This window comes from Amphiura filiformis, chromosome 17 (assembly GCF_039555335.1).
Source record: "Amphiura filiformis chromosome 17, Afil_fr2py, whole genome shotgun sequence".
Classification (NCBI taxonomy): Eukaryota; Metazoa; Echinodermata; class Ophiuroidea; order Amphilepidida; family Amphiuridae; genus Amphiura; species Amphiura filiformis.
Window position 1 is genome coordinate 21,840,378 of NC_092644.1, and position 12,903 is coordinate 21,853,280.

General features: G+C 36.2%; 1 protein-coding gene across 1 annotated transcript; it reads left to right on the top strand.

The window, feature by feature from the left end:
• The first annotated feature begins 3,867 nt into the window (after positions 1 to 3,867).
• On the top strand, positions 3,868 to 8,616 carry LOC140137468 (uncharacterized). The gene is made up of 2 exons (XM_072159164.1): positions 3,868 to 3,946; positions 6,312 to 8,616. The coding sequence occupies exon 2, from the start codon at positions 6,488 to 6,490 to the stop codon at positions 7,826 to 7,828; it is 1,341 nt and encodes a 446-aa protein (XP_072015265.1). The 5' UTR covers positions 3,868 to 3,946; positions 6,312 to 6,487; the 3' UTR covers positions 7,829 to 8,616.
• Positions 8,617 to 12,903: the final 4,287 nt, after the last annotated feature.

Consider the following 12,903-nt stretch of genomic DNA (forward strand, 5'->3'; position numbering starts at 1 on the left):
ATGACCTTGACATTTTTTGTCTCGCTTCAGTATACGTTCCCACCAAATTTCATAAACCTGCGACAATCTATAGTGATTTGACCGCAGATGACCCTGAATGACCCCAAAATTACCGTAACCCACCTCCCACGCTCAACCCTACCCAGTACCCACCACACCTTAACCCACCCTGTTCCTGCACTACACCACCACACCATCTTAGCATGGTCTAACCGTAACTCGCCAATTGGCCTAACAGTAACTCGCCCAATGGTCTAACAGTAACTCGCCCATTGGTCTAACAGTAACTCGCCCATTGGTCTAACAGTAACTCGCCCATTGGTCTAACAGTAACTCGCCCATTGGTCTAACAGTAACTCGCCCATTGGTCTAACAGTAACTCGCCCATTGGTCTAACAGTAACTCGCCCAATGGTCTAACAGTAACTCGCCCATAACTTACCATCACTTAACTCGCCATTTATCCATCCCCATCCATATGGGTTCGCCCTCCCTGAAGTCGATTGACTTTAAACATGCTATAAAACACACTATACCTGATTCCAGAAAAATACAGCACTAATTTTTTGGAATTAAAAAAATGTTATCTTGTTTTGCCAAATGAAACATAGCTAAATCCGAATCCTTTACTTAAAGGCCCATTCAGTGATTTGCTCATCCGGACGATCGTAAAAATCATCAAAATTCAGATTTTGGTACCTTTGTCATTGTCATAAATATGTATTTAAGACAAAAAATAAGGAAATTACATGAATCTGTAATTTAGATACTGACAGTATCTAAATTAGCTACATGTATTTGAATGGGGCTTCAACTTTGTTAATACTGCTGTTTTCTTTGTGTTTTGCCAACTTTTCATTTTCAAAAATACCAAATGACAAATCACTTTTAAGCAATTTATAAAATGACACATGTCACCTCACATAACTTCACACACATCATGTGTGTCATAACCAAAACTATTTGCATACTTTTTTTTTTTACATTTTCGCTGGGATCACTGAATGGGTCTTTAATTCTAACTGGCAATAAATTTTAATATAATTTGCAATTTGAGGGAAAATAGGCCCAAAATAGGCATTTTTGCATGTTATCTTATACAATTGTAGTCACAAAATTTCAAGACTTGGCACAAGTCTAAGCATTCAAAATCTTGAATATACATTTAGGCTAAGGGATAGCTTATCAATTTTACAAGTTATTTTAGATAATTGGTGAAATGAAAAAGATTAGAAAATGTGTTTTACTAAAATCAGAATGCATAACTTCAATTTGGGCTTGATTGTGCCAGCATACAAAAAAATGCATGTTTTTGGCCCTTATTTCTAAAACTTGACCAAAAATTAAAATTGGGACTTGCTAAATAGAGCTAACTAGTAACTACGGAATAGGAATAAGCTATGTTTCATTTGGCAAAACAGAACAATATTTTTTAATCCAAAAGATCAGTGCTGTAATTTTTCATTATTTTTTTAATAGGAGTAGATGATGATGATACCTACATGGTTAAGTGCTATGCAGTGCCTAGTGCCTGCCCTCTAACAGTGTGTTAAAAACTTTCTTCTCCTCTATCAGTATGCCAAAAAAAAAATCCTTGCCCTCAAGGATCATGCCAAATTTTTTGGAATAATGTTTAAAACTTCATGGTCTAAATATTATGCAAACGTAGCATTATAGGGGGATCTTCAAAAGGAGGTGGGTCGTGACCGGAGCAAAATTTTTATGACCCCCCTATTGCAGGCTAAATTTTGTACGACCCCCCCCCCCCAAATCACAGGTTGAACATTTTTATGACCCCCCTTCCGCCTATACAGTCTGACGACAAATTATTCATTGCCGGAACTAAGGCGCAAAGCTCGCAAAAACTTAAATGCGCAGAAAGTGTGCGGAGCTTGTTGTTGAAAATTTTGATAGCAAGTGTAAACGGTAAAGAAGGCGAGCCCAGCGCGCACAAATTTTGCTTTAGAGACCATTCACAAACACTTGTTAGGGGGGCCTGAAAAATTCTATGACCATCCCCCCATATATTCATGACCTCCTTCCAAAGGAAATGACGGCCCCCTTATAGCAAACAGGGAATTTTGCATAGGGCTAATACTATGAAAATTCTCATACTGTTTTTCTAAACTTTCTATAAATATATTCAAACAATTAAATGCTCACTTTCCTTTATAATCAATAGGGGAGGGTATCTCACATATTAACCCAATACACTGAGTATATCCACCACTCCCTGGCACCCTGAATTGGTAATCTGACACACACCATCACAATCAGATTTGACCTGTAGGTCATGGCCAAGTCATCACTAGCATTGTACAGTAGGAGCAATATCTGTGGTAGCTAGGAGCATAGATGAACTCCTGGATGGGGCAGCTTTAATTAGCATGAGGCCGTATTGATATGTAAATAGCGTATTGTTATTTAAATTTGCGCCCAGACGTATTGAGGCGACAGTCATGTTATCCAGACGGAGAATGGCTGCATATGCCGGGCATGTCAATTTGCTGAGTGAAGGCTGATAATCACCTTTCTGTATAGGTAATAAGCTAGTATATTTCGTGTACCAGTTGGTTATAACAAAAATTAAGTATCATATTAAATATATTAAATGTATAAACTTTGAAATTTACATGAATTTGAAGAGCAGAGCTTGAAATGTAGCTAAGTCAGGTGATGTGAAATTCTGCTGCGTGACCCCCTCTGCGTGGTAGAATTATATTCATAAAACATTGAATTTAACAGATATCATGGGTAGCCAACCACGATTTATCAGCATTTAAAATATATGTTAATTAACAAAGATAAATAATAAAGAGTACAAATGGCAATTAACTAGTAAACAAGCCTGAAATCTTAAAATGTTGCCACGTGATTTCCGAGCACATGATATGTTAACATGTGACCACTATTCAGATTTACCGTAAATATTTGGAGTATGCTTGCACATCATGCACATACACTGTGCATTGCTTTACTTCGTATAAAATCAATAATTCATGCTGGGAGCCAAGTAACATTGTCTGCTCAGAGCAGAGTGGTATTTTATTTTACTTGAGAGCATAATAGAAATACATAAAGACGAATAAGGCACCATGATGGAAGGTCAGGTCGGGTATCAAAGGTTATTATAACTTAAATACTACTTGTATTTCCCACCTTGCCTCTGTCACATATTTCCTTCATATTATTGACAGCAAGTCCTAATTTTGACTTTGCTATTGCAAAATGTCATTTCATATCAAATTAGTAGACTTTCTTTGAAAAAACATATCACTGGTGCCTGATGGGAATACCCGTCCGCCATTTCATTAAACTGGATCGTTTTCGCCTGTTTTGTGCCCAGATGTATTGGGGGGGGGCGCTATACTCTCATTGAACAGGCAAAGTTCGCAAAACTAACAACGTTGTTATTTGCCAAACTCAATTTAAATGATCCAAGGGTCGAACATGAATTATTCATAACGAGCTATAACGGATCGATAACTGGCCTCACTTTCTAGCTAGTAAACCAGCTGAATTTTTCATAGATTTTGCGTTGCTAATAGAACAACCGTGAATTTAGTGTCACCCCCTTGCTAGGAGCCTGTCTTTGCATACATGTACATTCTCTGTGCAGTCTGTACTGAACATGCTGAATGTCTATGGATCTATAATGGGACTGAAGATATATGCCTACCAATTAGAGCCTTATATATTATATGAATGATTTTGTATAGGCCTATAGTTTCATCACAAAGTTTAATCAAATGTATGGTCTATAAGTAGCCTATTTTGATGCTCAGTGCAATTCTGAATGTTGCATGTGTTTGTGTGTGTCATCCTACCTAGTGGGCATAGTTAAGTTGCACAGTCATATCATAAACTTTAAAAAGCATTTACAGTCTAGTATGATCATATTATGCCAATTTCACCAATCCATGTTTATGAGAGCTGCGTGGTCAAAGGTAAGTATTATGGGTAATATTCCTATTTATACACACTGATGACATCGCGCTATTGTTTTACCGGCTCCATTATTTTCCATGAATGGAGCGATGATTAATTACAATAACATGCTATATTCTCTTATCTCTTAAAAGCAAACACTTTTCAAGGAAAAAGTACTGGCATTTATGAATGTTGTAGACGTGTTATTAACAAAATTTGCACATTCGAAAAGCAAGTAGTATAACATCTTTGCGGAAAGTGCAATTGAAATTATTGCTATCATCACTTTTACAAACCTTAGGTGGAATCTCCCCGGTTGTGGGCAAAATAAATTAACTTAAAGGAGGATTTCGTGATCCTAGCATCCTCTTTTTATGACATTTTTCAGTAGATATCCACGAAAAAAGCTTATTTCCAAAATTTCAGTTGATTCCGATTTTGTGTTTGCGAGTTATGCATGATTACTATGTACGTATTACACTGCCCGGGGTACACTGCTCCATAGACAATGTGTTGTAATTTCGTTCTGGTGCACCAGAACGAAATTCAAATTTAGCGATATTTTTGCTAAGCGAATTAATCTGCAAGAAATATTTGGTACATAAACATTATGTAGCCAGAGGTATCACTTTTTTTGGCAAAAGTGGGGGATGAGGCTGTGGATCACGAAATGCCCCTTTAACACATTGGTATTAAGGCAAAAATACCTTTCTTTTACTTTTTGGTTGACAACAATTGGAGTTTCCATTCAAAAGTTATATTCAAAAATGTAACTTCGCGAGGCAAAATTTTTAAAATTAATTCTTATGTATTTTATTGTTTCCTCAAGCTGCAATTAAAAATTCATATCTCAAAAAATAATCAAGATTTTGACCTCTAATTATCTTCACTAATATTTGTGATAATTAAAGTGTGTCATTTCCAAATCAAAATTAAAGTAAAACAGTGTTGTTTCTAAAATATAAAAAAATCCTAAAAACAGTGTTTCTAGACTAAAATTCACTAAATTGCTGATATCTCGGAAAAAAAAAATTCGCGAATGCATGTCCACACAGAACGCAATATCTCAAAAAGTATTTGAGGTATGGACTTCAAATTTGAACTGAGTGTTGCTGACATGCAGGGTTATAAACTGAAGTAGAAGTTTGTAATTCCATGCTTGGGAACTATGTTGTTGCTATGGCAGCAACAAAACAGCATACAACAATAATTATTCAATTTTGAATTTGACATTTGACCTCCGGGTAGACCCCCAAGACATCAAATGATTATCATAATTCTATTTCAGATACAAGTCCTGTCTATGAAGAATACATTCCCAAAATTTCATTTCTATTGATAACTACTTTTTTTGATATCATGTTTCAAAGGTCTCTACCTTTGAAATTCACCAAATCCAATATGGCAGCCATTACCATGGCAACGGGTCATATGACCAACAATCTGAGTATTGGATTTGAATAAAAATTGTTTAAGGTATACATGCCACCTAGTTATGGTAAGTTTCATTCACTAAGTTTACTTATACACGCTTTAGATTCCAGATGACCCAAACCGGGGGATTCCACCTTAACTGGTCTTGATACATATTGCAAGTGCAGGTAGCAGGAAAATGTGCATATTTAAGCGTTTCTGTACTGTTTTCCTTTATTTATTTTATTTAAAAGATGCCCCATGAATGTGTGCCAACAATTGCTTGCGCACCCCCCTCTCGGCTTGCAAAAATTGCTTGCCCCCACCCCTTTCGGCTCGCCAAAAATTTCTTGCCCCCTAATTTTACCCTCACCAGGACTCTTGATTATTGCGCAGCTCCTTTACACCCTTTGCTCTATTCTGGACTTGTTTGTGTGTTTTTGCGTTTGACAAAAATGCAAGTAAAGGAAACTTGTTCATCATAGGACATTATAACAATAACATTAATGCAAACAAGCATAGAGCAGTTTATTAGAACCCGGTTGGCTGGGGCTGGAATTCTCAAAATGGTCTACCAAAAACGTTAATAAAAATTACATATAAATGAGCCTTTTCTGTCATTTTAGTTCGTTTAACATAAAACATAACTTGATGTATGAAAACCGTGTGTGTCCGATTTGTTTCAAACAAAAGACATATTAATCAGCGTACTTTGCCCTACTCAATAAAATATGCACAGAACATTTCCTAATTTTGAGAAATATCCTCATACCACCTTAATCCACCACAAACTTTTCAAAGTAACCATAACTCATACATTAAATCCAAACATGAATTATTGAAGACATACCTGTTTTTTCTTTCATTTGTGTTTCCTGTCTTTAACAGTTACCATGATATGTAAGTAAGAGTAACAGTTTGAAATTAATTTAACTTATGATATTTCTGTCTATATTGTTTACATCATAGAGATAACCAGACTAGACGTGAAGGTTTCCTGTATGATTATCTTGCCTCAATGAATGGTATGCATGTGATATTAGACACAAGAAAAGTATCAAGAAAACCAAGCGAATAACATTTAGTGGAAATTCTTCAATATCAATGGAGTTTTGACAAGTTGTTGGACAATATAAATATACAACATGGATAAAGAAACATCTTGCAAATGCAGATACTGTGACAAGTGCTTGAGCCGGTCTAGTTACAAGAAACAACATGAAATGATGCATACAGGTGATAAACCACACAAATGCACATATTGTGGCAAGTGCTTTAGCCAGTCTGGCCACAAGAAGCAACATGAAATGACACACACAGGTGAAAAACCCCACAAATGTAGATATTGTGACAAGTGCTTTAGCCATGCTGGTTATAAGAAAATACATGAAATGACACACACAGGTGATAAACCACATAAATGTAGATATTGTGATAAGTGCTTTAGCCAGGCAGGTAACAAGAAACAACATGAAATGACACATACAGGTGATAAACCACACAAATGTAGATATTGTGACAAGTGCTTTAGCCATGCTGGTTACAAGAAAATACATGAAATGACACACACAGGTGATAAACCACATAAATGTAGATATTGTGACAAGTCCTTTTGCCGGGCTGGCCACAAGAAGCATCATGAAATGACACACACAGGTGATAAACCACACAAATGCACATATTGTGACAAGTGCTTTACCAATGCTCACCAAAAGAAGCGTCATGAAATGACACACACAGGTGATAAACCACACAAATGTAGATATTGTGACAAGTGCTTTAGCCAGGCTGGCCACAAGAAACAACATGAAATGACACACACAGGTGATAAACCCCACAAATGTAGATATTGTGGCAAATTCTTTAGCCTGGCAAGTAACAAGAAGCAACATGAAATAACACACACAGTTGATCAATTCCACAAATGCACATATTGTGACAAATGCTTTACCAATGCTCACCACAAGAAGCATCATGAAATGACACACACAGGTGATAAACCACACAAATGTAGATATTGTGATAAGTGCTTTACCCAGGCTGGTAACAAGAAGCGACATGAAATGACACATACAGGTGATAAACCCCACAAATGTAGATATTGTGGCAAATTCTTTAGCCTGGCAAGTAACAAGAAGCAACATGAAATAACACACACAGTTGATCAATTCCACAAATGCACATATTGTGACAAGTGCTTTACCAATGCTCACTACAAGAAGCGTCATGAAATGACACACACAGGTGATAAACTACACAAATGTAGATATTGTGATAAGTGCTTTACCCAGGCTGGTAACAAGAAGCGACATGAAATGACACATACAGGTGATAAACCCCACAAATGTAGATATTGTGGCAAGTTCTTTAGCCTGGCAAGTAACAAGATGCGTCATGAAATGACACATACAGGTGAAAAACCCTACAAATGTAGATATTGTGACAAGTGCTTTAGCCAGGCGGTACCAAGAAACAACATGAAATGACACATGATAAACCACACAAATGAATATTTGTGACAGGTGCTTAATAGCAAGGCTGGCCACAAGATGCAACATGAAATAGCAGGTGTTGTGTTCAGTAATTGCAGATAAAAGTTTTGTCTCAGAAGAAAATGAAAACAACCTACAGTCTGCAATTTTATAACATTTATGTTAATAATGAGGCTATAATAACATGTGCGAATTCCTTTCATAACAAAAACTATTTACATACTAATTTTACTTGTTAGTTGTGTGTATCATCACAAATAACATACTTTAAAAATGACACAAACTTCACATAACATTAGAGTATGCCATGTGTGTCCTAACCAAAACTACGTACATACTAAGTTGTTGACATGGGTACTATGAAATGACACATCGTCTCACATAACATTACAGTATGTCATTATGTGTCATACCCAAAACTATGTACATACTTAGTTGTAGACATAGCTGCTATGAAATGACACAAGTCTCCTCACATAACTTTACATGTGTCATAACCAAAATTCTGTACATACTTAAATGTAGACATAGCTGCTATGAAATGACACAAGTCTCCTCACATAACTTTACATATGCCATGTGTGTTATAACCAAAACTCTGTACATACTTAGATGTAGACATAGCTGCTATGAATTGACACAAGTCCCCTCACATAACTTTACATGTGTCATGTGTCATAACCAAAACTCTGTACATACTTAGATGTAGACATAGCTGCTATGAAATGACACAAGTCCCCTCACATAACTTTACATGTGTCATGTGTGTCATAACCAAAATTATATACCTCATATATAGATTCCTGTCATCTGATTGGTTGAAAGTGCAGTCATTGAATTAACTATGCCCGCAAAATGAACTATGGACCGGTCCATTGAAATGAGCGGTAGTCCGGTCACGTGTGTCACGTTCAAACTGCGCGTTTTCCCAGCGTAAAATGATATTACGCACGCGTTAACGCGTTTTCACAGCGCTATAATTACGCAGAAATCGCAGATTGTAATCTGGGTGCCGTTCGCAATGAAAATATTAATTTCTTTTCCCAAAATCGATGCTTTTAACCAAACAGATGACAAGAATCTTAAGATTTGGTATATAAAACAAATATTGACTGCTTTTTATTCGGGGCATGGTTAAAATTATAGGCCCTCGGTGATCTCAAAACCATGACTATGTCCCTCGGCTACGCCTCGGGACATAGTCATGGTTTTGAGATCACCTTGGGCCTATAATTTTAACCATGCCCCTCATAGCAGTCAATATTTGTATACTATGTACATACTTAGATGTAGACATAGCTGCTATGAAATGACGCAAGTCCTCTCACATAACTTAATGTGTGTAACCAAAACACTTAACAAACTTAGATGTAGACATAGCTGCTATGTAATGACACAAGTCACCTCACATAACTTTATGTGTGTCATAACCAAAACTCTGTACATACTTAGATGTATAGACATATCTGCTATGAAATGACACAAATCCCCTCACATAACTTTACGAGTGTCATGTGTGTCATAACCAAAACTCTGTACATACTTAGATGACACAAGTCACCTCACACAACTTTATGTGTGTCATGTGTCATAACCAAAACTCTGTACATACTTAGATGTATAGACATATCTGCTATGAAATGACACAAGTCCCATCACATAACTTTACGAGTGTCATGTGTGTCATAACCAAAACTCTGTACATACTTAGATGTAGACATAGCTGCTATGAAATGACACAAGTCACCTCACATAACATTACATGTGTCATGTGTGTCATAACCAAAACTCTGTACATACTTAGATGTAGACATAGCTGCTATGAAATGACACAAGTCCCCTCACATAACTTTACGTGTCATGTGTCATAACCAAAACTCTGTACATACTTAGATGTAGACATAGCTGCTATGAAATGACACAAGTCCCTTCACATAACTTTACATGTGTCATGTGTCATAACCAAAACTCTGTACATACTTAGATGTAGACATAGCCGCTATGAAATGACACAAGTCCCATCACATAACTTTATGTGTGTCATGTGTGTCATAACCAAAACTCTGTACATACTTAGATGTAGACATAGCTGCTATGAAATGACACAAGTCCCCTCACATAACTTTATGTGTCATGTGTCATAACCAAAACTCTGTACATACTTAGATGTATAGACATATCTGCTATGAAATGACACAAGTCCCCTCACATAACTTTACATGTGCCATGTGTGTCATAACCAAAACTCTGTACATACTTAGATGTAGACATCTAGCTGCTATGAAATGACACAAGTCACCTCACATAACTTTATGTGTCATGTGTCATAACCAAAACTCTGTACATACTTAGATGTATAGACATATCTGCTATGAAATGACACAAGTCACCTCACATAACTTTACATGTGCCATGTGTGTCATAACCAAAACTCTGTACATACTTAGATGTAGACATCTAGCTGCTATGAAATGACACAAGTCACCTCACATAACTTTATGTGTCATGTGTCATAACCAAAACTCTGTACATACTTAGATGTATAGACATATCTGCTATGAAATGACACAAGTCACCTCACATAACTTTACATGTGTCATGTGTGTCATAACCAAAACTCTGTACATACTTAGATGTAGACATCTAGCTGCTATGAAATGACACAAGGCACCTGACATTAACTTTAAGGTAGTATGAACGGCTAATCAAGCTTGCAGCAAAATAGCCACAACAGCAAATTGGAAATGTGTATTAATTTAAAACTTGGAACAAACTAAAGATAAGTCTTCACTCCACCTATTTTTAGAGTTTCATAAAAATTTTACCATTTCTAATGTATTTCTTTATTTTTTGAAAATTACCTAAATTTTTCCATATTATATTTTTTTTTTGCCAACATGGAATGTGCTATGGTTTCCAAACTTTCAGTGTACAGTGGAAAGTCGTTAATACGAGATCGCTTATAATGCGAGAAACCGCTTACTACGAACAGTCACACGTGGTCCCGATTTTCCCCTATTATTTACTGTACAAAAGAAACTGTTTATCTGAGGTAAATATCTGAAATCCGCATAATACTGAGCACTTACTGTCAGTCGAAGCTTTTGTGTTCTATTGTTTTTACAAGCGGATAAAGCGAGCTAATTTCTCAAGGTGGATTTTTGATGTAAATCATGTCAGGAGTTGACAAAATATTCGCTCGAAAAGTGGCGTAAACTCAAAGCACGACTTGAATGCAACTGCACTTTTATGCGTAGAAATCAGTGCAAGGAGAACCAGGCTAGGGCAAAAGGATCTCCGAGTAGGCCTACACTCGCGCCAGGGCCGTAGCAAGCGGGGCGGCCGGGGATGCCATGGCCGCCCCACTACTTGAGAAACTTGTTATGTTTTTCTTTGTATCTTTATTTCAATTTGGGCATATATTTGTAATTCGGCCGCCCCACATTTGTGATGGCCGCCCCACATTTTTTCAACCTTGCTACGGCCCTGACTCGCGCCACAGTCTTTCCGAGATTAGACAAAAAATAATTAAAGATTTCAAAAGAAGCAAATTAGCTAAATACTAAATTTAATATCATTAATCAGTTTTTATCAGTATTACAGCAAATAATTAATCGATTTTTATTCGTAAAATAATGAAGATAAACTTGCCGTCAAATCCCCAAAAAATCCCATACAGTACTTAGCGGGGCGGAGCTTTTCTTAATGAGCTCATGTCAAAACCTTAGCAATCATCATAACAACGAGGATTCCCTTTCCTATTTTTAGCTTTTATAAAATCGTGTCTTGATGAAATTTGCCATATAAGGTCAATATTGCTGGCGTCAATATCGACTAGCCAATCACAAACTCGAAGTCCGCCTGGATCGCAAAGTGGGAAACCCCAATGTTGTTTTACGCATGGTAAAAGTGGGGAAATCCCGACACTGCCGTATAATTGTTTATTATTTTGTTAACGATAATCAGCTTGAGAAATCATCTAAATTTCATCAGAAAAGCGCTATGAGAAAAATGCCTCGTGCGAAAATCAAAAGGAATATTAGCCTATAAGTAACGATCGAAGGAATTGGAACTGTGACATTGCTCGGCAGCTGTCACAAATCTAGTATGAAGTTTCATTTCGTACAGTCACATTTTTGGCACCTGACTTTTAAAGCGAACTCCGCTTAATCTGAGCTAAACATGCCCGGCGATCTCGTGATAACGAGTTTCCACTGTATAAGCTTAATATCTAAATTCTCTCGCCAGCTTTTTTGGATAAAGTGTTTACTTTTTTAGAAAATTGATTTTTAAATTTTTGATTTTAGGGAAATTTTGAAACACCTATAACTTAAAATAGAAACACTTAATTAAAAAAAGCTGGAGAGAGAATTTTCTAAATTTGATAATCTTTCATATGACACTTTGTTTGTTGAAATTGGACCTATAGTTAGCTCCAAAAAAATTCTAGAATTTAGGTAATTTAGTGTTTCTAGAAAAAGTCAAGAAAATTGAAAAAAGTACTAACATTACCATTTTATATCTCCTTTGTTAAGGCCAATATCTTGGAAAAAATTGCTGTCCTTTATTAAGTAGCATTTTTGCAATAAAATAAATTAAAAACCAGATTGATGCAGTGGGTATAAAGGAGAGAAAATCACATTTAAACAAATTATTTGTTTTCAAAAATTAAGCTGATTTGAAGAACCTGGCAACATGCCAAAAACATGCCGTGTGCAAAGTCTATGGGGTTTTCCAATCACAAAAAATTATATAAGTCAAAAACGCTCTGTTGGAAAAAGTTAAAAATTGGCAGGTGAGTTTTTCTCACCCATCTACACATTCTGTATCATTTTCAAGCAAATCTGAGCATGACACCGTAGCCGTTCATACTACCTTAATTATGTCACTCCTGTGTCATAACAAAAACTATGTACATATACTTAGTTAAAGACATAAGTGCTATGAAATGACACCTCGCCACACATAACATTACAGTAGCTTACTGTATTTTGCAAAACGAAACAGAACGAAACAGATTTTTAAGATGTCCCTAAACCAGTTTATGATTTTAATGATTTGTTATTAAT